This window comes from Mchenga conophoros, linkage group LG16, assembly GCF_057382185.1.
Source record: "Mchenga conophoros isolate Kocher_MC1m ecotype Shallow Benthic linkage group LG16, M_conophoros_male_GT1.1, whole genome shotgun sequence".
In the NCBI taxonomy this organism is placed as follows: domain Eukaryota; kingdom Metazoa; phylum Chordata; class Actinopteri; order Cichliformes; family Cichlidae; genus Mchenga; species Mchenga conophoros.
In genome coordinates this window covers 38,211,311-38,234,035 of record NC_140541.1, presented here as the reverse complement: position 1 = coordinate 38,234,035, position 22,725 = coordinate 38,211,311, and the positions used below count along the sequence as shown (strand labels likewise).

Here is a 22,725-nt window from a genome sequence, read left to right as displayed (position 1 = left end):
AACCTTAACCTTGTGCCACATAAAAGCAATGTTAATCTGGCAATTATTTGATAAATAAAGTTGAGAAAAACAAAGAGAAGCATGAAACGAATTTGTGTAGATGAAAGTTTTCCATTTGTGTTTACCGTGTCTGTCGCTGATTGTCACCAGAGGGTCCGAGCCATCCAATCTCATGCTCCCTATCTGCGAGAGCTCAGGATCAGCCCAGTAAATACGCTGGTTGAAATAATCAATGGCCAGCCCTGTGGGAGGATGAAGGTAAGAGATTCATTTACCTGACAAATTACACAGAGATCACTGTGGAGTCCCTCAGAGGAGGAGACCTTAAGGTCAGGACGGTTCCAGCACCAACGTTTCTCCGTCCGGTTGTTTCTATTCAACAGCTTGTGTTTAAAATCCTGAGAAAGGACGGCGCCTTTTGATCACGATGAGCTTTTTTACAATTCTACTGTTTCCCAGAAGTCTGACCGTATAATTGAGCACCAGGCTGCAGCATTTAAATAGCTGATGATGAATTCCTCTTTGTGTGACCAAGACAGATCATAGCATCCTTGAATTTAAGGAGGCCAAAGCAGCTCTTCAAAACTAGATCAGCACTAAGTGCTTCCCTACAGGCGTACAACACATCCCGAGCAGCTGTACGCTGCTGCGTGTGCGCTGATTTGGATGGATATATATATATTTATTAGGGGTGCAACGATATTCGTATCGATATTGAACCGTTCGATACAGTGCTTTCGGTTCGGTACGCATATGTATGAACAATACAATTTTTTTCAATTTTTTTTTTTTCAATTTTTTTTTTTCAATTTTTTTTATTTTTTTTTGTGTCCCGTTTGGATCTATAGCCATCAGAATTGTTGTCTTGAGGCCAAGAAAGATGCCAAGAGGATTTATTTTAAGTGGATCATCATATTGGTCCATTTGATTGACCTTTATTATAATTATGAATTTATTTTATTTTCAGTTGCAAACGGGACAGACATGACTGTGGGATAGGACAGGGGGAAAGAATGAAAGAAAGAGGGGGAGAGAAAGAAAGAAAACCAAAGGGGAGAAAAAAAAAAAGAACAATACAAAATTTGTAATTTATTTTATCAACTTTCCTTCTGACGATGCTGTCTGTGTTGAGCGCTCAGTGAATCTGCATTTGACTACTCCGCCTAGGCTCGAGTGTGCAGCCTAGGCGGAGTAGTCGAACGCAGATTCACTGAGCACTCAACACAGACAGGATGGTCAGAAGGAAGAGCGCAGGGCAAGCTAGCGAGACAGAAGTGGACCTCCCCACCCTCATTCAGATCTGGCGTTTGGAATTATTTTGGTCTTCATGTGACGTATGACCCTGAAGGTAAGCGAGTCATGGACTAAAGTAAAACAGTATGTTGGATGTGCCATGCAATGCTCAATTACATGGGTGGGAGCTAGTGTGTTAGCGCAGTTAGCTCGTTAACGTGTTGGCCGTCTAGCCCCTCTGTATAGGGTAGCTCGTTAACGGAGATTTGCCGTGTTGTGGCGTTAAGGTTATTTCAACGAGATTAACCTGAAAGCACTAGTGGGAACACAACGAATATGACTGCACATTTACTCCGACATCATCCTAGTGCAAAGACAAAAACAACAAGCATGCTACTAACTTTAGCCAAGTCATTTAGACAGCTGTTAGCACAGGATTCTCCTTATGGAGACCTGATATGTTTAATATGCTGCTGAGAATATAGCCCAGTAGAAGCGGATAGTATAGCTTTTATTTTGGAAAGAGACATTTCTCTGTAATAAACTCTCTTTTCCAAAGATGAGTGATTCCTCAATCAGATACAGGGCTCGCAATATCGCTAGCCCGACGTCCCGGAGCTAGCGATTTTTTTCAGTCGGGCTACCAAAATCTATCTCTGCCCTGCCTGTCGGGCTATTGTAGGAAAAATATATGTCAATGCTTTTGCATTCTTTCAGAAATGTAGCTGGGTAATTATGTCATTGGGTGAGCCACTGTCAATATGTGACATATTGAAATCGTGTTTGAATTTGCGCTTGTTTTTTTGCTTTCACTTTGCAATCGTGCGAACTGTGTATAGAGAGCGACAGCACTGATCTGTGAGTGATGATAATTTGTGCACCAATTCCTCTGACATCGTCTTATTAATCGTTAGCTTACTATGCAAACATGACAAGTGAAATCTCCCGCAGCTTAAACATGTGAGAGGTTGATCGCGCAGAGAATCGCTGAGCTTATGTGAGTGCTGCAGGATATATATTTCACTACGATGACCTGGATGATTGAGAACCTTCACAGACAGATATATATTTCAGTTCTGCTGAGCCAAATAAGACAGGTCAGGGTGAAGAAGTGACAGCCAAAGAAAAGCTTACCACAAAACGGAGAAGTTATGACAAATCAGACTATAAGGCAAAAAGAAAGTGCAGCTTTATGGTTTCATGGACAAAAGAATTTCTGTGGCTGCAATATGACGAGCTAAAAAACAACACGCACAAGGGTTAGGGTTAAATTTAAAAACTGTACTTTTGTGTTAAAATATATATTTATAATTTTAATAAATGACAAATTAAAAAGGCATGAACATTTTTTTTTGTATCGAAAAAATATCGAACCGTGACACCAAAGTATCGAACCGAACCGTGAATTTTGTGTATCGTTGCACCCCTAATAAATATATATATATATATATATATATATATATATATATATATATATATATATATATATATATATATATATATATATCCATTTGATTCTTTAGAATAACAGACAGTCTGCATGCGGAACTTTATTTCATATATAACTGCAAACGTCACGTGACGCTGCAGGCGAAACACATCGTGTGTGTAAGTGTTACACATGTTGGCAGAACATTGTTAGTTAATCAGGTATTTATTAGCTGCCTCAATAACAAACACGAGTTTATATTGAAGCTCTGCTATGTGGAATTTGCACGTTGTGCATCAAATGTGTGTTTACTGCACAAATAAAGAAGGTGCAGATATCAGCCCAACGACACCGTGCTGTGTTACTTTTTATCTTTATTTTTATGATCGTTCAATCATTTCAGTAACTGGAAATTAAATAGTTATTGAATAATTATTGATGGACAGGTATTGGCCAGAGATATCAGAACACACAAAGTCCATTCATAAAATTCACAACATTTCATATGACTTCAAAATTAATGATGAACTTTTTAAAAAATGTGGTTCAACAAAAGGAATAAACGAGCCACCCACCAGTGGGTCTCCTCAGGTTTTTGTCCAGCATCACTCTGCGCAGTGAGCCATCCATGGCTGATTCCTCGATCTGAGAATGATCACCGATCACGCTCCAGTACATCATTCTGCGAGGAACCAAAATCAGCTTCAACAAATATGCATTTATTTTACAGATACATGCTCAGTATCACAGCTACTGCAACCAGCACGCTTCTGTGTTGATGTCATGTTTTACAGTTATAATAATATTAAAAAGTAAACAGGTTATTTTTTAACACAGCGTCAGGAGCTGAGACGATGAGGAAAACCAAAGACTCGTTAGCAGAGCGACGTGTCACAGCTGTGCGCCGCTTTGTCGTTGTTGTAACACCTTTGTTGGAGCAGGTCTGGCGAGTTTAAGTGATGTAAGAGGAAATGTAACCGATTACTCTGCCGAGCGGAGCAGCTGAGTAATTAATAACATGCTACTGAGTATTATGTAATGTGAAATTGATTACGTTTTCAAAAACAGCGGCTCGTTACAGGATTAAATAATGGTGCTCTGGCAGAAACATCTGTGAAGTTGAATATTGTGTGATGTGTACTTACCCCCTGGTGGGGTTGACGGCGATGGCGTACGGCTCTCCAGATATATCAGTAATCAGGCGGGTGCAGTTCGGTCCTTTAAGTTGGCCCACATTTATGGAATATCGTAATTTAGTCCAGTGGGCTGTGTAATAACTAAACCAGTGCATCCGGGAGTGATCGGTCCAATAAATGTTTCCTGTAATCCAGTCAGCAGAAATATCTCGGGGTCGCCGGAAGTCTGAGCACTGCAACCGATAAGAGTCACACCGTCAGGCGCTCGTGCACACGCTGATTCAAAGTGAGACGTAGCGGTGCAGTATACAAAACTAAAACACAGATTATTTTTAAACACATTTTCTTCCTAATAAGCACAAAATTAAAATACAATAAAAAATACTCACAATATTTCTGACATTTGTTTTGCTCTGACTTCTTTCCAAATTGTCTTTGTAAAAAATCCCACCAGGGTTGAACTGGGTCGCCCAGATAAACTTTTGGTGGTGAAACAGAACATCCATCCCAATGATTCGGGCGTTGTCCTCAATGTGCGTGGGCAGCCTGTATCCGAGGCTCTGGTTAAAGGGATACAGGAAGCTGCGGATCTCGGTGTCGTTGGACACGTAGAACACTCGTTCCTCCGGTCCTGCCGGTGAGTCGTTCACGTGTTAAAAGGTAAAACCATTCATTAAAACGACTCACGTCCACAGAGAGGTCACCACAGTGGATACACTCAGTTTTCTTAGCATACCTCTTGCTACACAGTTGCCGTTGATCTCCTTAAAATTCCGGTCACATGAGCATTTATAGGACCCTTTAGTGTTCGCGCAGTAATGAGGACAAGCGTCAAACTGCAGACATTCATTTATCTCTGCAAAGAAGTACAGCCTCATTTATGATGCTGCAAATGTAGAGTTTTCCACGTAACTGTGTGCATGTATGACATTTACAAACACGTTATAAAGTCACAGCAATCGCTTCCATTAAGACCGTTTATTTCCCCAGTTTTACTGAGGTTTGACTCACAAACTCACCTGTTGACACCTGGCAGGTTTTATCAGGACTAAACTCGCTCAAAATGAACAACAGGCACCAGCCAGCTTCCTCTAAACTAACTGAAGGAACAGATACGTAATAAGTAAATATGTAAAATGCTCTTAAGTTTATTTTTATAGCACATTTCAGTCAGTTTCATGTAAAACGCCACTAAAGTAAAAGAAATGCGCAACAATGATGCAGTAAAATACAGAAAAACAAATAAAAGAAGTCAATAAAAACAACAACAGCTAAGGCCGTCAGTGTGTGTTAAAAGCCAGACCATAGAAACTACATGACACACGGTTACCTTCACACTGGCCCGTCTTCTGATTCCTCTTGAAGCCAGGTTTGCACTGACATATAGAATTAGCATTTGTCTGGTTGCAGACGGCGTCCTCTCCACACGGATTGGTTTTCTTTCCACATACATCTCCACTGGAAACTACAAATAAAGGCAGATTACACATCAGCCCTGCTGGGCTCCTCCTTTCAGGTGCAAAAGCCAAAGGAGCATCTCCATCTTTTACAAAGCACACTGCAGGCGCGGGCGCACATGTATTAGCATAAATAACAAAACAAAACGAGGATAGCTTCGCTTTCTGATAACGCCGCGGTAACATTTGGTACTTTTCATCTCACCGACGGCTCCTTTGACGTGTCCGCTGAAGTCAGCTTGTGCCGTACTTACATGCCTTGCAGTCTTGCTCATCTGAGCCGCCGTCCCCGCAGTCGCTGAACAGGTCGCACTGCAGCTGGATCGGGACGCAGCGGCGGTTACTGCAGGAAAACTCGGTCTTCCCACAGGGCCGAGGTCTTCCAGCCACGACCTCTGCTTCAGTGCACACAGACCGAGAGCCGACATCAGCTCATGAGAAACAGCCTGTCCAGTCACCTGCGCTTGACTTAGCTGAACACTTTGAAATCATCATGAAGTCCGTTTAGTGTTTACTACTTTGAAGCGACGTCCCGGAGTCTCTTTATTTGCTGGCAGGTCGTTTTGCAAGTGTTTGAAATAAATCAGAGAAAGAGCTTTTTGACTGTATCTGTTAATTATTCAAACTAAAAACTGTTGAGGTGTTTCACACGTTTTGCTTTTGTCCTCAGAGAACATAAGCAAAAGTTTGCCATCCTCCTCCAATAACAGACAGAGATAAAGAATATCACACAGCGACGAAGCCGCGGATGAAGAGATTATTAGGATTAAGCTCAGATTGAACAGAAGGATAGAAGCGGAAGCACAGAATTCTTAGAGGTAATGAAGTGATGGAGGAGATGGATCAGTGATGGAACCAGAGAGGGAGATGAGAGAGCGATGGAGGAGAGCAGAGATGCGTCCTCTCCTTCCTGTCTGGGATTATTCACACAAAGCTGTGTGGAGGAAACAGGCTGGGAGCGCTCGTGTGTTTGAAAAGCATTTTCACTTTCACCACAAAAATCTGCAGGAATAAATTGTAAACTGTGTTAAGTGCACCAAACGTGGCTCCCGTTTAACATGCAGTCACAGTCCTTTTTCTGCCTTTCAGATTCCTCTGCAGCACATTTAGACTCCTGGTACTCGAGCTAAAGTTCAAAACCTGTGTTTGCAGGTTTGCAGTGCACGAGCACACAGCCTCACACGGTGTAGGACCAACAAGCCTCCTGCTCTGCAGAATGTTCAACGTTCGGTTATTTTAGTTAAACAGCATGAGAGAGAAAAAGAAATCTCTGTCATTCAACAACTAAGCAGACGCTGCTTCATTGTTGGTGCTTCTTTTTCTCCCAACTCCAATTATCATCCTCACAGAACGAAACAAGGACGGCTGCATCAGGGGCGCTTTTAACCTTCTGCACTTAATTTGATGAATAAAGAGTCGTTGAACTTTCACACTAATACTGCTCGAGGCATCGTTAGACCCGTGCTGGTGCGGTTTGCGCTCACCACACTCTTCTTCGTCCGAGTTGTCGCCGCAGTCGTCCACTTTGTTGCAGACCTGGTCCGTGCGCAGACACACGTGATCGTTTCGACAGCGGAACGGCCTCGTGGGGGGGCAGGGAAGCTTCGCTGGAGGACAAAAGACACAAACGGCTAAAGGAGGTGTCCTTCAGTGGAACTATAAATAAATTAATAAGAGCATCAAAGCTTTTATGAAAAGACAACGAAACGTTCCCTCTCGGGAGATCGAAAAGCAGAGGTCTATAAAATATGCATCGTCTGCTTCAAAGGAAATTCTTGAGAGTGACAATCTCAACCCACCACACATGTCCGCGTCCTCGTCAGAGTTGTCTCCGCAATCATCCTTGCCGTCGCACACCCACGTGTGGAGTTTGCATAAGGTGTTGTTGCAAATGAATTCATCAGCTCGGCAGAAGAAGGCTGCTGCAATCGAAGAGTGCAACGAGACTTTTAGCGCCGCGAACACGCCAACGGTAAAAACAGTGCATTCAAAGGAGAACAGGAGTCACAAATGGCCCATTACAGGATTCTAGTAACAGATGCTTCTACATGATGATCCTGACAATGTGGATCATTCCCACCAACACCAGCAGAACCTGCTTCTCTTCCTGTCTCTCCTCCCGTCTCAGAGTCGTCTTCCTCTCTGCTGTTTCGGCCCTTTTATCATTAAATGCTGTGCAGCCGCTCAAATCAATTCTCTGTTCAGTTATACAAATGAGACTTTTTTACCTTCAGACATCACGCTGACACCTACCCTGGCCGCAGTTTTCTTCATCGCTGTGGTCCATGCAGTCCAGCACGTCGTCGCAGCGCCAGCGCCGAGGGATGCAGTGGGCCCGATTCAGACACAGGAACTCGTCTTCTCTGCACTCCTTCACACAGCCGATCTGTTAGCAAAGACGCAGGCGCAGCCAGCAGGCGTTCTCATCAACACAGAGACAGGACAGAGGGAGCAGCACTGCAGAACCATGAAGGTTTATGTCACCGCAGCCACGCGAGCACAAAAGATGCTAAATGTTTTTAGTTCAGGAGCCTTTTTATCTCGAGGACCTCGACCAAACATATGCACAACTCTGCATAGAATCATATCTCTTAGTACGTGCTCCTCAATGAGCGCAACAAACCCTCAAGGATGAGCTGGGAAAAGGTCACGCGTATGCCACAAAGTCATGAGAGCGTTTATGCCATCTGGCTGCAGACTGCACAGTAACACAGACGGACATATTAAAGGCTTCAATCATTTCACTCCAGAACAAAGAAGTAAGAGAGTTAAACATAGAAATACAGTTTTAGTCTCTCTCTGCTGCTTAACTCATAAAGACACCATTCACTCCTTTTCTCTGCTCATTTGTCTATTTTCATCTTCATGGCCACAAACTGGGAAACTGTACAGTTCAAATTTAAAAACAGAGTCTAATGATTTGAAAATTATGTTGTTGCAACAGTACAACATGTGTTTTGTTTTTTAATTTGATGGCAGCAAAAAGCTTCAGTAAAGCTGAAACTGCACATTTTTCAAATGTTTGTGAGCAACACTTCGGCTAAACCATCGTCCTGCTTTGTCCTGAGATGAGTTGAGCTCATCTCACGCAAACACAAACCATCAAGTCTAGAAAAAGCACCGATTGGTCCTCGGTTCATGCATGAAAAGCAGCTTTCTGATTACTTAGTACTGCAACACTATGCTACTACAGTTTAAGGGGGATTCTCTGACCTCATCCGAGCCGTCCAGGCAGTTGTCGTGTCCGTCGCAGCGCAGGCTGGCCGACACGCAGCCGCCGCTGGTGCACACGTACTCGTTGACCGAGCAGGACGGCACAACTGCAGAAGAGAAGAGTGTTACAGGGGGATTTGTGAGACTGTGGTTGGTTGGAGACAGCAGTGACCTCACAGAGTGCACGCTGAGCTATTCACAGTGGACAAAAAGAAAATGTTTCTTTGACCTACAAAAGAATAATAACTATAAATTGAATTCTTCACACTTGCAATACAAACAATGTTGTGGACAACAAAGGTTGCACAAAGGAGGACGGCTCTGTGGTTCAGTGTGTGGTGGGAGCTTTCTTCACCTGTTTCCTGGCAGGTTTTTTCATCTTCACCCATCTTGCAATCTTCCTGCCCGTCACACAGCCACTTCATCGAGATGCACAGGTTGTTGTGACAGCGAAACTGGTCGTCTGAGCAGTGTGCCTCACAGCCTTTCTGCAATTAAACACAGCGAAAAACATCAAGGACACGTCCAGCGTCCAGCAGCCGGACTGTTTCCTGCTCAGCCCCCTGCTGGGCGGAAACAGAAAACGACATCATACATAGTAAAACAGCTCACGCAGAGGAGTTTGACACAATCGGTCACAATGAAGGAACGCAGCGAAGGGCTGACAAACGGTCACATGAACGCAACCGTTGTTCTAACACAAGCCGACCTACACTGCTGGAACCGCGCAGCGCCGCCGCCGCCACGTGCACGCTGTGGCTCAGGAGGCGAAGCGCGTCTTCAATCTGTGTCTGTGAGCACAGAGTGAGGACTACACGTGTGGTTTCAGAGAAGAGCTGTTTAAATGTGCATGTGGTTTATAGTGCAGAGCACTTTAAGTGATCGATACGAATACAAAGCTGTATAAATGCAGTCCATTACAAACTAACGATGTAACCGCTGTTAAATACTATTTCCAGAGCAAAGTCTGGTGCTCAGTGAGGCTTGAAAGGGACCAACAGGTGACGAGGTTTTTAGAAAGTATTTCAAATAGCGTTTAAAAAATGATTTACATTGATTCCAAAGCAGCCGGCAGCCTCTCCGAATGAGAAATAAATAAAAACAGAAATAAAGCCTCAGAGTTTTATCCCGATGGGACTGAAAATAGATGCATGCACTTTTCTTAAAAGCAGCTAAACTTCATGATGCATTGAATCCAGCATGAATGCAGCCAGCATTGTTCTTCTACGTAAACACAGGTGGCTCCTGTGAATGACTGACTTTAATAATAACTGCTGATTGAAGGGAAACTTTCTCTCCTCAAACTATTTGACTGCACTGACCCACAAAGCTGGCGCCGGGGAGCCACATAATAAAGGGTTAATTAGGGTTGCACTGGTTTGCATGGAGGAGGATTATATGTAAAAATTGCTGTGCAAATGTTGAACAGAGCAATAAATTAACACGAATAATGAATGGTAATAACAAGGCTTTGTCCTTGAATTATGCATCGTTATCACTGATGGAGCATTTTTATATGAATCCCACAAAAATCTCTTTACGCCATGAAATACCAGATAAAGCCACATTTAAGTTCTTCACACATTACAAGAGTGTAAAATTATAACAACTTTATGGACAAAACAGGCCGTCTTTGTGCTGCTGAAAGGCACGGGGAGGATTAGGATTTACAAAAGGTGATGCTTCCTGTCCAGCATTGTTTTGGAATATAGCGACCATGACGAGGAGATTTGGATCAGCGCGGTGAATTATGCCCACAATGGGATTATTTTCTTTGCAGGCGCCAATATAGCCATCTAATTCCAGTTCTCTTTTCCAATTTGGATATTTAATGCGTGCTTGTGCTGCACGCTCAGATAGTGACAGACATTTTCCAGGGATCAATTGCAGACTAAATTACACTATCCATATGCTATAATTTGGCTCATGTACACTGTGATTTGTACGCGTTAAGCCTCTGTGTCCTTTTGTGTGTGTCTACAATAGCACATTTATGTGACCTGTAATTTTTATGTTACTTATTATTGACCCGCATCATTTGACAGCATTAGCACTGATATGATGCATAGGGACCACTCACGCCTTGTTAGCAGCTCAATTTATAATGACTGTTATACATGAACTGATAATTAATTCAAATTCAGTGTGTTCATATTTTACTATATTTACAAACGAACTGATAATTAATAACGCCTGGTGTAATTACACTATTAAGGTAAATAATACAGTAAACGTGTGTTTATTGATTTCAGTGGTTTTTGTGCTAAAACTACGTTTGATGCATGGCTGATTAGCACGCTCTGAAGGCGCACGTACTCCATATATGTGGTTAATAATTAATGACTACCAGATGTTATTGCTGCGTAATAATAAAGGTTTCACTGGTGGCATCCGTTTAGAGTCACAGCAGTAAACCAGGCGGCAAACAAAACTACAGCTGGAAATAAAAGTGAACAGAGGATCAGTCCTCATACGCTCGCACCTTAAAAGTCCATTAAAACAAATGATATAAACTTCTAGTAACTTTATAAATATGTAACTGACCGATGCAGTTTAGCCTAAAACAGCGTGATTATTCATTTACAAATATTGACACATTAGTCCGTTTCTAATGTCGAGAGCGGCGGGACAGAGATGGGTTCACGTCTCCCAACGATCGGCTTCATCTGACTCAGCGTTTTGAGTTTTTACATATTTTGATGTTTATGGTTTATGTTTAATTTCTATTATGCCGAGGTTGCTGTTACGGGTCATTGTTTCTTAGACGTGTTTCATGTCTGCGTGTCTTATGTTGTCATGTTGTGTTGTCATGTCTGTATCTCATTACGTTTCCTGTTTTATTTTGAAGAGGTCTGGTGTCCCATGTTCGTGGTGTTTAGTTTCACTCCCCTGTGGCGTCATTATGTTTGTTCTAATCAGCTGTTTCCCTTCATCACCTCCTGTGTGTGTTTACACTCGTTCCTCGCTCGATCGCCTGCTTTGTTCCCGGGTTTACAGACACATGTCAGGTCTTCAGGTTTCTAGGTTCCTGTTCTTGTTCTAGGTTTTTATATTTAGCTTATTTTAGGTTATTGTTTACCTGCTGCTTTCAGTTAATATTAAGTCTGTTTGCACGCTTTGTTTCATCTGCATTTGGATCCACTCTCCACACAGTCTGCCTCAACCTGTGACAAAATCGTCTGAACATCCAGCCTTCTGTGCTAAAAGTGAGCTTTTCCATCTTTGCTGAGATACAATCAAAGTATAGTTGTGATTAGTGTGTTAAATGTAGATGAGTTTGTGTGTGTAGTTGCAGACCAAGTTTGACCTTGATGTGTGTGGGTGGCCACAGGAATGTGTCAACAGCCCATGGTTTAGGTTTGTATATATATAGGTTTGAATGGTTAAATTCATAATTAATATGTGACTGTGCTGACAGTTAATTATGCTTAATAGTGATCAGAATATAACCAGGTGTATCAGCGTTGCACTGCCTGCTGGGCAACACCCACAGCATCAGGGTTAGCACTTTTTTAACAGCTGATCCTGACTTCCTGTATTAGGTTGTTGGTCGCTCAGAATAAAACCAATGTCTGTTGTTTCCTCATTTTATGAACAACAAAAAGAAAAACAAACTAAATACATGAATGTTTCATAGCATAAGGTTAATATGAACCTCATCTGAATTATCCAAGCAGTCGTAGTCTCCGTCGCAGCGGAATCGGGAGGAGATGCAGTCTCCGTTGGCACAGGCAAAGTCCTTGTGGTTACAGGTGACAGGCTCTGAGTAGGAAGAAGACACAAAATCAACCATGTGATTCTTTCCCAGCGTCACTCTCAGCAAACTGTCATCAGCCAAACGCTGCGTGTTTAGGATCACACGCTAATGCCTCGGCAAAACCGCCGTTTTATCTAATTAGAGTCATTTTGTATTAGAAGTGGATGAACTGGCTGATCAAGATGTAAATGCATTCATTTCTACGCTGACAACAAGCAGAGCAGCTCTCTGAAGCCAACAATCTTGTATTTGCCGTTTAGTGCAAGTCTGTCCCCGAGGACGATATTAGGACGCAGCTAAACAGCTGCATCACATCCTCCGCCTGGGCCTCCCCCCGTTATCGTGGACTCTTAGCTAACTCTGGTGTGTGTTACGAGCTGTGCTGTAACCCAGACTCCCAGCAGGCATTGCAGCAAAATCTGATTTGCAGCCTCTCTATTGTCTCCGAGTCCACCTGTTTAATTCTGCACCGTCCAACACTTGACTGGCTTTTATTTGCATTTTAAGTGACATTAATAGGTTTGGAGAATAAGCATCTAATAAATCGCACACATTATGCACACTCAGCAAAGGCGCACGTCTAATGTGCAGACAAAAGCCTTCCCCTCACGCAGGCAGACACCAGGAAATTTAACAAGCTGGGTTTCCGGCATCATTTCAAACGGAAATAAAAAGTTTTCTCCCAAAAGTGATGATGAATATCCAAACAAGTCAAAAGAAGAAAGAACGTGTGGCTCACAGAGAAACAGCACAGAGCTTTCCTCAGATGGGCCTGGATGGTTTGCATGTGTGTGTGTTGGAGAGAGGTGTGGCTGAGTCGCCGGGAGCAGCAGTCAGCTGTCCTCAGAGAACTGCATTTCTTCTGACCCTCTGGGATTCAAACGACCTCTGACTAGGGCTGCTCAATTAATCGAATTGTAATCACGATTACGATCTGGGCTTTCAACGATCATTAAAAATGACTGAGCCGATTATTAGCCCCTCCCTCGTGCGTTACTCTCGCGCTGCTCCGTGTGGCAAATCGAGCGCACCTCTCTGCATTTCGAACACGCGTCACAACAATTAAGAGCAGCGGTCTCCAACCTTTTTTGTGCCACGGACCGGTTTATGCCCGACAATATTTTCACGGCCTTTAAGGTGTCGCGGATAAATACAACAAAATAAAACTAGTACCGGGACCGAAAAAAAGAAGATTTATTCATAACACACGTGGAAAGACCGAGGAAAACCGAGTAAACGATAAAAACGATAACAAAATAACGCTGAGAACCGATAAAAACCCTGAAAACCAGACATTTCACACCTGAGCCTCAACTTTCGTGGCCCGGTACCAAACGACTCACGGACCGGTACCGGTCCGAGGCCCGGGGGTTGGGGACCGCTGATTAAGAGGACCCGAGGGAAGCTGGGAAAGCTAAGCAGAAGTTATTTGGAGAGGAGAGTGACTGCCGTTGGTTGAAAAGAGAGGTAAAAAACTTGAGTGGTGTGGAAACATTATGGGTTCAGTCAGACGTGGATCAAGTAGACACAGTGTGTGAACTTCGCTACAGTGTAGCTGCACCACAGAGCAACACTGCAAAGTTCACTAAACACAGATGTTTACATTTTTCATTTGTTTCTTATATTGCAAACATTTGCACTGTTATTAGTATTTGCACTATTTTATATTATTTTTTAAAGTCATTATTCAACACGTTGTTATTGTTAAATAAATATCGTCAAATAATCGAGATCTCAATTTCAGTGAAAATAATCGTGATTATCATTTTTGCCATAATCAAGCAGCCCTACCTCTGACCTCACATGAGGCTCCAGTACAGACAGCTGGTACTGGTGTACTGGTCCCAAATAGCTCTCTACAGGTGTCACTGTCCCAGTTACCCTCAGGATATATAGCCCTGCCTTTTCTTTGTGCTTGGTTGCATTCTCTGCATGTGCTGCTTGGTGTTTGTGCAAGTCTCTGTGCCTTTCTTTGGATTTGATCCCAGGCTGTGAGAGTTTACTCTTTCTGGATTATAATGTTTATTGTGTTTTTGGACTTTGTGCTTCTGGGAGTTTTGTGAGCGCTGAGTTCTCTGCCTCCTGCGTCTGGATCCTCTAAATCTACGATCCACACAGCGAAGGATGAGGACAGGTCGTTCCACGACACCTCGGGTTAAGGTCAAGCCCCAGTGGCAGCAGACCACACGAGAGCTGGATGGGCGACCAGCTCTCGTGTCATTAAGTTCACCTTGATAATAAAAAATAAAAAGCGTGCTCTCACCCTCAGAGAAATGTAGTCTTAGATTACAGACGGAGATCGATGAACCTGCACAGCTGACTGTGAGAGCACAACGTCCTCAACACATTTCCATTTTGCAATTTAAAACAAAGCTTTAAAACCGCTGCTGGTGATGGATGACCTCTGAGAGATGTGAGCGGTCCGTCCGCTCAGCGTCCTGCTCATTCGAGTCGCTCCTCTCGTGGATTACAAAACTCCTTCAAGCTTCTCGATGATCGTAACATTTCCAGGTCATCAGGAAGCAAAGCTGCCCACAAACCTGCTCCACAGGTCAGATTTGATTATTTGTGCGGCGTTTTCTTTGTTTTAAACTTTAATCGCAGCTTCCTGTGTGACCTGCCTGAAGAACACTGCCTCTCCAGCTCTGTCCTTTTGGGAACTTTAGATGTGCCTGAGGTTCCTTCATGGCTCTGTCGTTTCCTTTATTGTTTCCTCATAACGGGATAAAGATTTAATACCTGTAGGACTGTCTGCAGGTATTCTGATGTTTCTCTTGATGTCTTTCTCACAAGTTTCCAGCGTGCATGTTGTGCTGTCGGTATGATCTTTGCAGGCAGCCTGCTACTAGCGAGAGTACTCTTGAAACTCTGCCATGAGGAGACAGTTGGAGCTAATATGGATTGATGAACACTCGGGTCTTTAGAAATGCTTCTGTAGGCTTTTCCAGCATCGCCATAATTCTTCTTCTGACATCCAAAAAAAGTAGTTGACATCAAAGCCATGATTTATACCAACACGGAGCAGACTGAGTAACCACACAGTCATGCTTTCATTCAAAGGAGGGGACATCTTTGCATTGCACGCTTTCATTTTGATCTCTGGCACACCTGAAAGCACAGCTCAGCTGTTAGCGTTCAGGCTCACTTAGCTTCTCAGTTATTTCTGCTGCGTTCAACAAGGAGTCAGAGCTACAGCTTTAACATTAAGTTACTATTCTGTAAATGTTCACGATCTTAGCTGTGAAACTGTAGAAGAACTGTAGTCAGGTACTCACTGCAGTTCTCCTCGTCCGAGTTGTCTCCACAGTCGTTCTGGCTGTCGCACCTCCAGTGGTCGGGGATGCAGTTGTTATTCTCGCAGCGGAATTCATGAGGTCCGCAGGTCTTTTCATCTTTTCCATCAGGAGCAAACAAACACTAAGATGAAAATGGCTTCAAAGAGCATGAATATTAATACTGCGCTCGCTATCACATTTTCAACCTGCAATCACGGCTTCCTCAGGGTTTCCCGACGCCGAGTTCAAAACATGGTGCACACTCAAGAGGCGAGCGAACCCGACTGTGCCACCGATCCCAACAAACGTGTGACAGGAAGTTGGCAAAACCGAACGTTCTGTGAGAAAACACCGGCGACAGCTGCCGAACGATGCGGCTTTAGTCGGAAACCGAACTCGCCGTGTTTCACTTCCTCTGAGACGTAACGCGAGCCACGACTAACTCTGATATGTTTGGATCTGTCAGAAGCTTCGACAGATACAAACACTCGTTTCACCAGAGCAGGAAACGGATCCACGGGTTGTCGTCACGAAACGTCTCAGCAGGCAGTCGCTGAAATATTCAAAGATAGGGAAGCAGTTCAGAGGTGTAGGCTTAAAATGCCTCCCACACATGCAATAAACAGCCTTTGAGAGTTTAACCGAGTGTCGACTCTTCTTTCATTTACTTTTTTGTTGGTTTTTGGGACGACTGTGTGCGTTCGTCGATATGAACGGCAGCTCGCAGTTCAGAAACGATGGAGGGCCGAGAGTTTGAGCCTGAAATGAAAGCAGACGTCTCGCCGTTAAACCTTAATGGCCAGAGCAAAAATTACTCAAAATAGCTGCATTTATTTTTAAAAGAGGAACAGATGCGCTGACATTTCCTCCACTGATGCTTCCTCAGAATGGCTTTCCAAAGTCAAACCGAGAGCTCCTTTTTAAAAAAGTCATTTCTGTGCAGACACCATCAGGGATAATGGCCAAGGTAACGCTGTTATCAGTTAGGGAAGAGATGTGTCAAAAGAGGAGGGTGGCACATTCTGCCTGGATCTCTTTCCAACACGACAGCAGGAGGAGAGAATCAGGAGGGAAAGCTGAGTGCAGCAGCAGAGGACACGAGGCAGACGTTCATTAGGAAGCGGCTCAGTCACTTACAGCATATAAAAGATGTGACACGAGGAAAAGAAGCAATATTTTTTTATATTTTCTTGTTAAGTCGGAGCTCATTACCAAGTTAACAAGCAAAACTTCCTTAAAAAGTCTCAGTAATTCAAAGTGAAATTACATTAGCTGCTGATGGAGCCCACCACGCTCCGAAGTGGTGAAAAGTGCTCAGATGCCACCGAGGAGGCTGAGAGGCTAAAGCCATCAGTGACGTATACAAAGTGGCAAAACATTAATTGGGCGTTACTTCAGGGTGCCTCAAGCTGACATGAAAAGCAGGGAAGCTGGAAATGAAACAAAGTGTAATTACAATCCGCTGCGGAGACGTTTGAGGCGTCGAAGCACGAAGGCACGACGAAGAGGAGGATAAGCAGAGCGCTGCTCACTCTCATCCAGGACGATCACCTGTGTCATCGCAGGGCGACGGCACCTGATGACGACTAACGCAGGAAATGATGCAACGCGCAACGTTTCAGAGCTGCAGCCAGAGGCAGATGGTGCAGTTTTATTTAACTTGTATATGTATGCAGCCACGAGCGAGGCATCTCTGCTGTGTGTGCTGCTGAGCTTTGTAGCAGGCTGCTGTCATTTGCACATAATTTAATAAAGGTAAACACAGACGGTTGTGCGTAACGACACCGAGGCCCTGCTACAATCACGACGCGTCCAGCTGCCTGCAGATGGCCCGATGGACGCTGCTGCAGCAGTGAATGAGAAGCTTTTCATGCATCACAAAGCAGCTGTGCAGGAATTTATAGATCATCACAGACAATTCCTCCTCTCACATATTTTTACAGTGAAATCAAAGTGAATACTGGCTGATAGGTGAACAAGTTAAATGGAGAATTTGCATTTTAGGCATTACTCCAAGTAGTGACGCACTATTGTCAGCACAAAGCCATCCTGAATGAGCACAAAACTCGTAAACGCAGGTCACCGTAAATCCCCTGTAACGCTCTGCAGACAGCAGCAACGCCTGTTTCATGAGGTCACCATGAGGTCTGGAAAATATCACAGCGTTTACAGGGAACTGTTCCCAGGACGGCATTTGACAGATTGACAGTAGCTCAATTTCAAGTTTATAGGACAGCAAAGATTTTATTTTGTCGTTTTATTGACGTCTATTATTCGCTCGCGGTTTAAAGCGGAACACAACGCCGTCCTTTCAGATCTGCAAATTAAATCAGAAGCTTGATGAGAACTGATTATCATTTCCCTCAAAAGGGAGACGAGTCGTGATTGATTAAGATTCAGAGACAAAAGCGATGAGATGAATAAGAAAGATGCATTCGAGTGCAGACAAAACGCGGCTAAAAGAGCAGCTGTCAGCTTTCATCATCTGTCACGAGGAAGCAAATGTTTAATCTTCGATAATTTCAGAAGCACCGTTTCTGGTTTTTCATTTATTTCCTCTTTTCAAAGGCACGTCATGCAGATTTCACAGCGCTGCATTTACCTGCCCCGGCCCTGCCCTGGGCTTCCAGCGCGCCACTGACAACACACCCACTTTGATTTTGTAATTGTGAGCTGATATTCAAGCGTAACGTCGGCACGCCGAGGTCGTGAAGCTCAGCTCTTACTAACAACGGGGACGGCGTCTTTCTCGCTCGGCCCGAGTTAAAAAACAACTAGAAGCAGCGAGTGAGAGCGAGCGAGGCCGAGTGAAAAACTGCGGTTAACTCACCGCAGTCCGCCTCGTCCGACCCATCTGCACAGTCAGGGTCCTCGTCACAAACCCACAGTTTGGAAATGCAGTGCATGGAGGCTTTGCACTGGAACTGGTCTGGGGAGCAGGTGCTTTCAGCTACGGAGGGAATGAAGTCGTGTGAAAAGGAGAAAGTAATCCAGACATCTTATGATATTATATTTGTAGAAGAAGCTGCAGAAAAGGAAAAAAAATGTAGTGCTTCAATAACATCTCCTTCACGCACATTTTGAATCTAGCGAGGTAGCAGCCGCCTCTTGTTACAGAGCCTGACATTGTTTCAAACGGCATTTTAATATCAGCGGTGTCACGTTCCTCACAAAAGAGTATTCAAAACCACATCCAATCACGCTGGAAGTCTAAGGCCTGAAAGTAATTAGCTTCACTTTCATTAAGTCTCTCTTTCTCCTCCTGACTGTCTTGCATTTCTCCCCCCTCCACCCCCTCCTGCAATCACATGCAAGACAAATGTGGCAATCTGAAAGAGTTGAATAGGGTATGATATTCTGATGAGTTACATCACTGCAGAGAAAATCTCTTCTTATCCTCTGCGTGATTCAATATCTAATCTCTTTCCACAGAAACAGGTCATAACAAGGGTTGTCTGTGGAATACTTAATGAAGACTATGTAAAGTTAACGGCTTCATATATTCTGTCCAAGCACAGAAACGCACTAACTGCACTGGAAAAAGTGATTTTTTTAATCAGTTAGATTATACCTCTAAACCAGAGACGCCAAAGTCCTTAAACCGTCTTGTTTTTCAGCTTGTTTCTGCAGCGTTAGGACGCTGGTCAAGTGAGGGATGCATGTAAGCTTCCCCCAGTCTAACATCCTGATTAAGCCATTCAAGACAATGAGTCTAAACGTAATGACGCTCACGGCAGTCTGTCTCGTCCTCTCCGTCGCCGCAGTCGTCCTGGCCGTTGCAGCGCAGGTTAAGAGGGATGCACTTCTGTTTGCCCGTGCACTTGAACTGGCCCGACAGGCAGATGTACGTCTCTGAATTAGAGCAAAGAAAGAAGCAAGAAGTCAGTTTCAGACAACAGGTCAGTTTATCAAAACAGCTTTAATTATGAAGCAAAGACTAAAAAAAGAGTGATTTTATTAATGATTACGTCTATAAAACGACACGAGCTGATGGTGACAGTTTGTCAACAATGACAAACACAAACACTGTGAGGCTGAACGCAGCAGAGGCCTGAAAGTGCTGTTAACGAATAACGAGTGATTTATCACAACAGTTTTAGCTCATTTTCTGGTGACCGACTAAACTAATCGCCTGATTAAGTCATTATTTCAGTGCTAATAAGTAGCAGCCAAACACACAAAGGAAACAATGCTGCCAGGTAACGAGCGACACGGGAGCGCCGTTTCCATCCTCACCACAGTTGGCTTCGTCCGTGTTGTCGCCGCAGTCGTTCTCGCCGTCACAGATGAAGGGTGGAAGAGCACAAAGGCCGGTGCCGCACTGAAAACGCCCAGGCTGACATTTGAATTCAGCTGTTGAGGAAACACGGTTCAGTCTATAAACAGTAGCAGCTTAACTGTAGCAGGCTCTGTGACCCGAGTGTCCTTATGGCCAAATCAATGTTGCTATTGCTCAAAGCTCACTAAAATAATGAGGCTGGCTTCCTCTGGTTTAGTGCGGCTCTAAAGCAACCTTGAAACAGCACAGCACTCACGGCAGTCGGCGGGCTCGTCGGAGCCGTCCCCACAGTCGTCCACGGTGTCGCACTTCCACCAGAAAGGGATGCACTCGTCTGTGCCGCAGCGGAACTTTCAAAAGCAAAACACAGAGTTTAAAGTCAGCGCGAACAGTCGGCGCTTCAAAGCAGACGTTTCCTCGGCCCCGAGGTGCACGAGGGAAGCTTACGACGCTCAAGCAATTTGTCTTCAGGGGAAAATCCTGATCAGGACAGAAGGAGGAGGGGGGAAGAGTAACGCTCACCTGACTGGACGTGCAGTTGGAGAGGCAGGTTTTGTTGTCGGCCGCCAAATAAAAATTCGTGGGACAGGCACATTTGTGTTCCCCGCCGGGGGACAGGAGACACAGGTGGCTGCATCCTCCATTCGCAATCTGACACTGGTGCTTGGGAACTACAGAGAAGACAGAAGCACGTGAGCGAGTTCAAACCGGAGGACAGAACGAACACGAGCGCCAGATGGACTTCATACCTTCGGGCTGGCGCAGGGAGTGGTAGACCTTGATGGATTTGATGGCTTGCCAGGAGTTGAGGAGCTCGATCCCTTGAGCGCCGGTTGTCTTGTGAGCACGTCGCAGAGATTTGGACTTCCCGTCAGTCCAGTAGACAAAGTCCTCAAACAAAGTCAGCGCCATTACTCCCTGGATGTGATCGTAGGACACTGGAACGGGACGAATAACCACAGCGGACCTCAATTACACTCTGTCCTACTCTGCATAGCAACCGCGGTGCCGCTAATCCTGTAACAGCTGCACTCATGTAACACAGTGTGAATAATGATCACATACCAGTGAAAACAATCTCCTCATTTAACTTTCATTGAGAAGATAAGCAGCTGTTCTTTAACCGAGCGACACCTTCGTCTCACCTTTGCGTCTCTGGGCGCCATCCATGGTGGCAAACAGGATGTGGTTGTCGTCGGCCCAGTAGAGCCTCTTGTTGGTGTAATCGATGGTGAGAGCTGTGGGGCTGTAGATCTCTGTGTCAATGATAACCGTCTGCCCTCGGCCGTCCATGCCGATGCGCCCGATGTGAGGAGGATCGCAGCAGTCTACCCAGAAGATGTACCTGGTCAGAAGGAGAGCACGGTTCAAAGAGCTGCTGTCATGAGGCAGCAGCTTCTATTGGCGTGGTAGCGTAGCGCACACGGTGATGAATGACGGCCATAAAAGGGTTTTACAAAGATTCAGATAAAGAATAATCAATAATTACATTCAACGGGAGAACAAAAAAGCGGGTGTGCAAGACACAAATGCATCTTCCAATTTCAACTTAATGTGAGATCATAAAAGAGCCTAACTGAAAACGTGAGAGCGGATCTCTGTGAAGCTGCGACGATCCTTCTAAGCAGGGACGCATTAAAGTGCAGCCACCACATGCTTACCCCGTCTGGGGGTCCAGAGCGAGATCTGTCGGGTTCTTGAGGCCCGAGCTGATCAGCACCGTAGGGTAGAGCCCGTTGGCTTTGGACACTTCCATCGTTTTCTTTTCTGCGTCGCACCAGTACAGATTTTTTCCGATCCAGTCCACGGCTAAGGCACTGGGAACCGCTGTTCTGTGGACTATCTGGGAGCAGAGATTGAGAAGAATTAATTTCGGTGCATAGGTTTGTCTGGCGCATATCTTAGAAGTCATTAACATTTTCTTTCATGGATGAATGTCAAGAAATATATTGGATTTCAGCTGAACTGGCGCGCACTATTGATAGGCCGGTGCTGTCAGATTTAATAGAAATAGAAAGAAGAATTGTGCCACTAAGAAGCCTAAATCCCTCACACGCCCTTCCACAATAGGGAGATATTAGATTAGATTAGATTAGATTAGATCAGATAGAACTTTATTAATCCCTCGGGTATTTGCCCTCAGAAAGGCTTCATCCTCCTCTTCTTCAGGACACATTAAACTGTTCTATTGTATTTAACAACTGTACACATCCAGAAGTAAAATTAGTGCTATTGTGGTTAGTAGGACAGATTTGTTTGAGTGTTTGACTGAGAAATGCAGCATCATTAACGGGCAGCAGAATCTGAGTTTAATGAACAAAACAAAGTGCATATCTGCAGCTACAGAACACTGATGGGCTTTTAAATGACCTGCACATACATCACTGTATTCATTTCAGAAGGTGATAGAATCTGCAAAATTAGGACATCCAGCAAGTATGATGGCTTTAAAACGTGCTTCCTTTATTATGGCCTTGATGAGTTCACAGCCCGGCTTTGTGTTTGTTCAGAGAACAGTGTACTCGGTGTACTCGGTGTACCTAACGGTTGCATATTTAATGGGGCTCGGGGTCCTGGTATCACCTGCTCTGCACCACATCACCTCCCATAGACTCTGTGAAACTAGTGCTTCTTAAGAAAGCCACAGTAGTTGATATAAATCTTCACGGTGTGTGAGCTGTGTGAGGAAAATCATGCCTGATGTTAAACTGCGGCATATCTACAGATGTTTTATTGAGTCAGTACTGCAGTGTGTAACAGGGCGCAACACTGTTAAAAGCAGTTCAGCAGTGATGACTTGCTCTACTTATGCTATAGGAGGTGAATGCAGAGAAATGATCCTTCAACTCTATGCAAACCAACAATTAATGTCACAGCTGCACTTTTCTATTTGCCATCAAATGCATGCATGTGTAAGTGCAGCAGCAGCGTGCAGCAGCGTGCAGC

The 22,725-nt window shown here is 44.3% G+C and overlaps 1 protein-coding gene across 2 annotated transcripts in view; it reads right to left on the bottom strand.

Annotated features, from left to right (window-relative positions):
• lrp1bb (low density lipoprotein receptor-related protein 1Bb) overlaps positions 1–22,725 on the bottom strand; it is a 265,411-nt gene that overhangs the window by 22,769 nt on the left and 219,917 nt on the right. Inside the window, exons 59-80 of one of the 2 annotated variants that reach the window (XM_085250161.1) lie at positions 21,441–21,622; positions 20,925–21,124; positions 20,529–20,717; positions 20,302–20,450; positions 20,036–20,129; positions 19,737–19,853; positions 19,233–19,352; positions 18,331–18,450; positions 15,501–15,617; positions 12,124–12,230; positions 8,824–8,956; positions 8,469–8,575; positions 7,509–7,641; positions 7,055–7,177; positions 6,740–6,862; positions 5,510–5,653; positions 5,129–5,263; positions 4,535–4,654; positions 4,188–4,429; positions 3,808–4,031; positions 3,238–3,344; positions 126–242 (exon numbers count right to left, since the gene is read on the bottom strand). In XM_085250161.1, coding sequence (XP_085106287.1) covers positions 126–242; positions 3,238–3,344; positions 3,808–4,031; positions 4,188–4,429; positions 4,535–4,654; positions 5,129–5,263; positions 5,510–5,653; positions 6,740–6,862; positions 7,055–7,177; positions 7,509–7,641; positions 8,469–8,575; positions 8,824–8,956; positions 12,124–12,230; positions 15,501–15,617; positions 18,331–18,450; positions 19,233–19,352; positions 19,737–19,853; positions 20,036–20,129; positions 20,302–20,450; positions 20,529–20,717; positions 20,925–21,124; positions 21,441–21,622 — 3,103 coding nt within the window. The remainder of the gene's footprint in view (positions 1–125; positions 243–3,237; positions 3,345–3,807; positions 4,032–4,187; positions 4,430–4,534; positions 4,655–5,128; positions 5,264–5,509; positions 5,654–6,739; positions 6,863–7,054; positions 7,178–7,508; positions 7,642–8,468; positions 8,576–8,823; positions 8,957–12,123; positions 12,231–15,500; positions 15,618–18,330; positions 18,451–19,232; positions 19,353–19,736; positions 19,854–20,035; positions 20,130–20,301; positions 20,451–20,528; positions 20,718–20,924; positions 21,125–21,440; positions 21,623–22,725) is intronic. The other variant, XM_085250162.1, reaches the window with a different exon arrangement.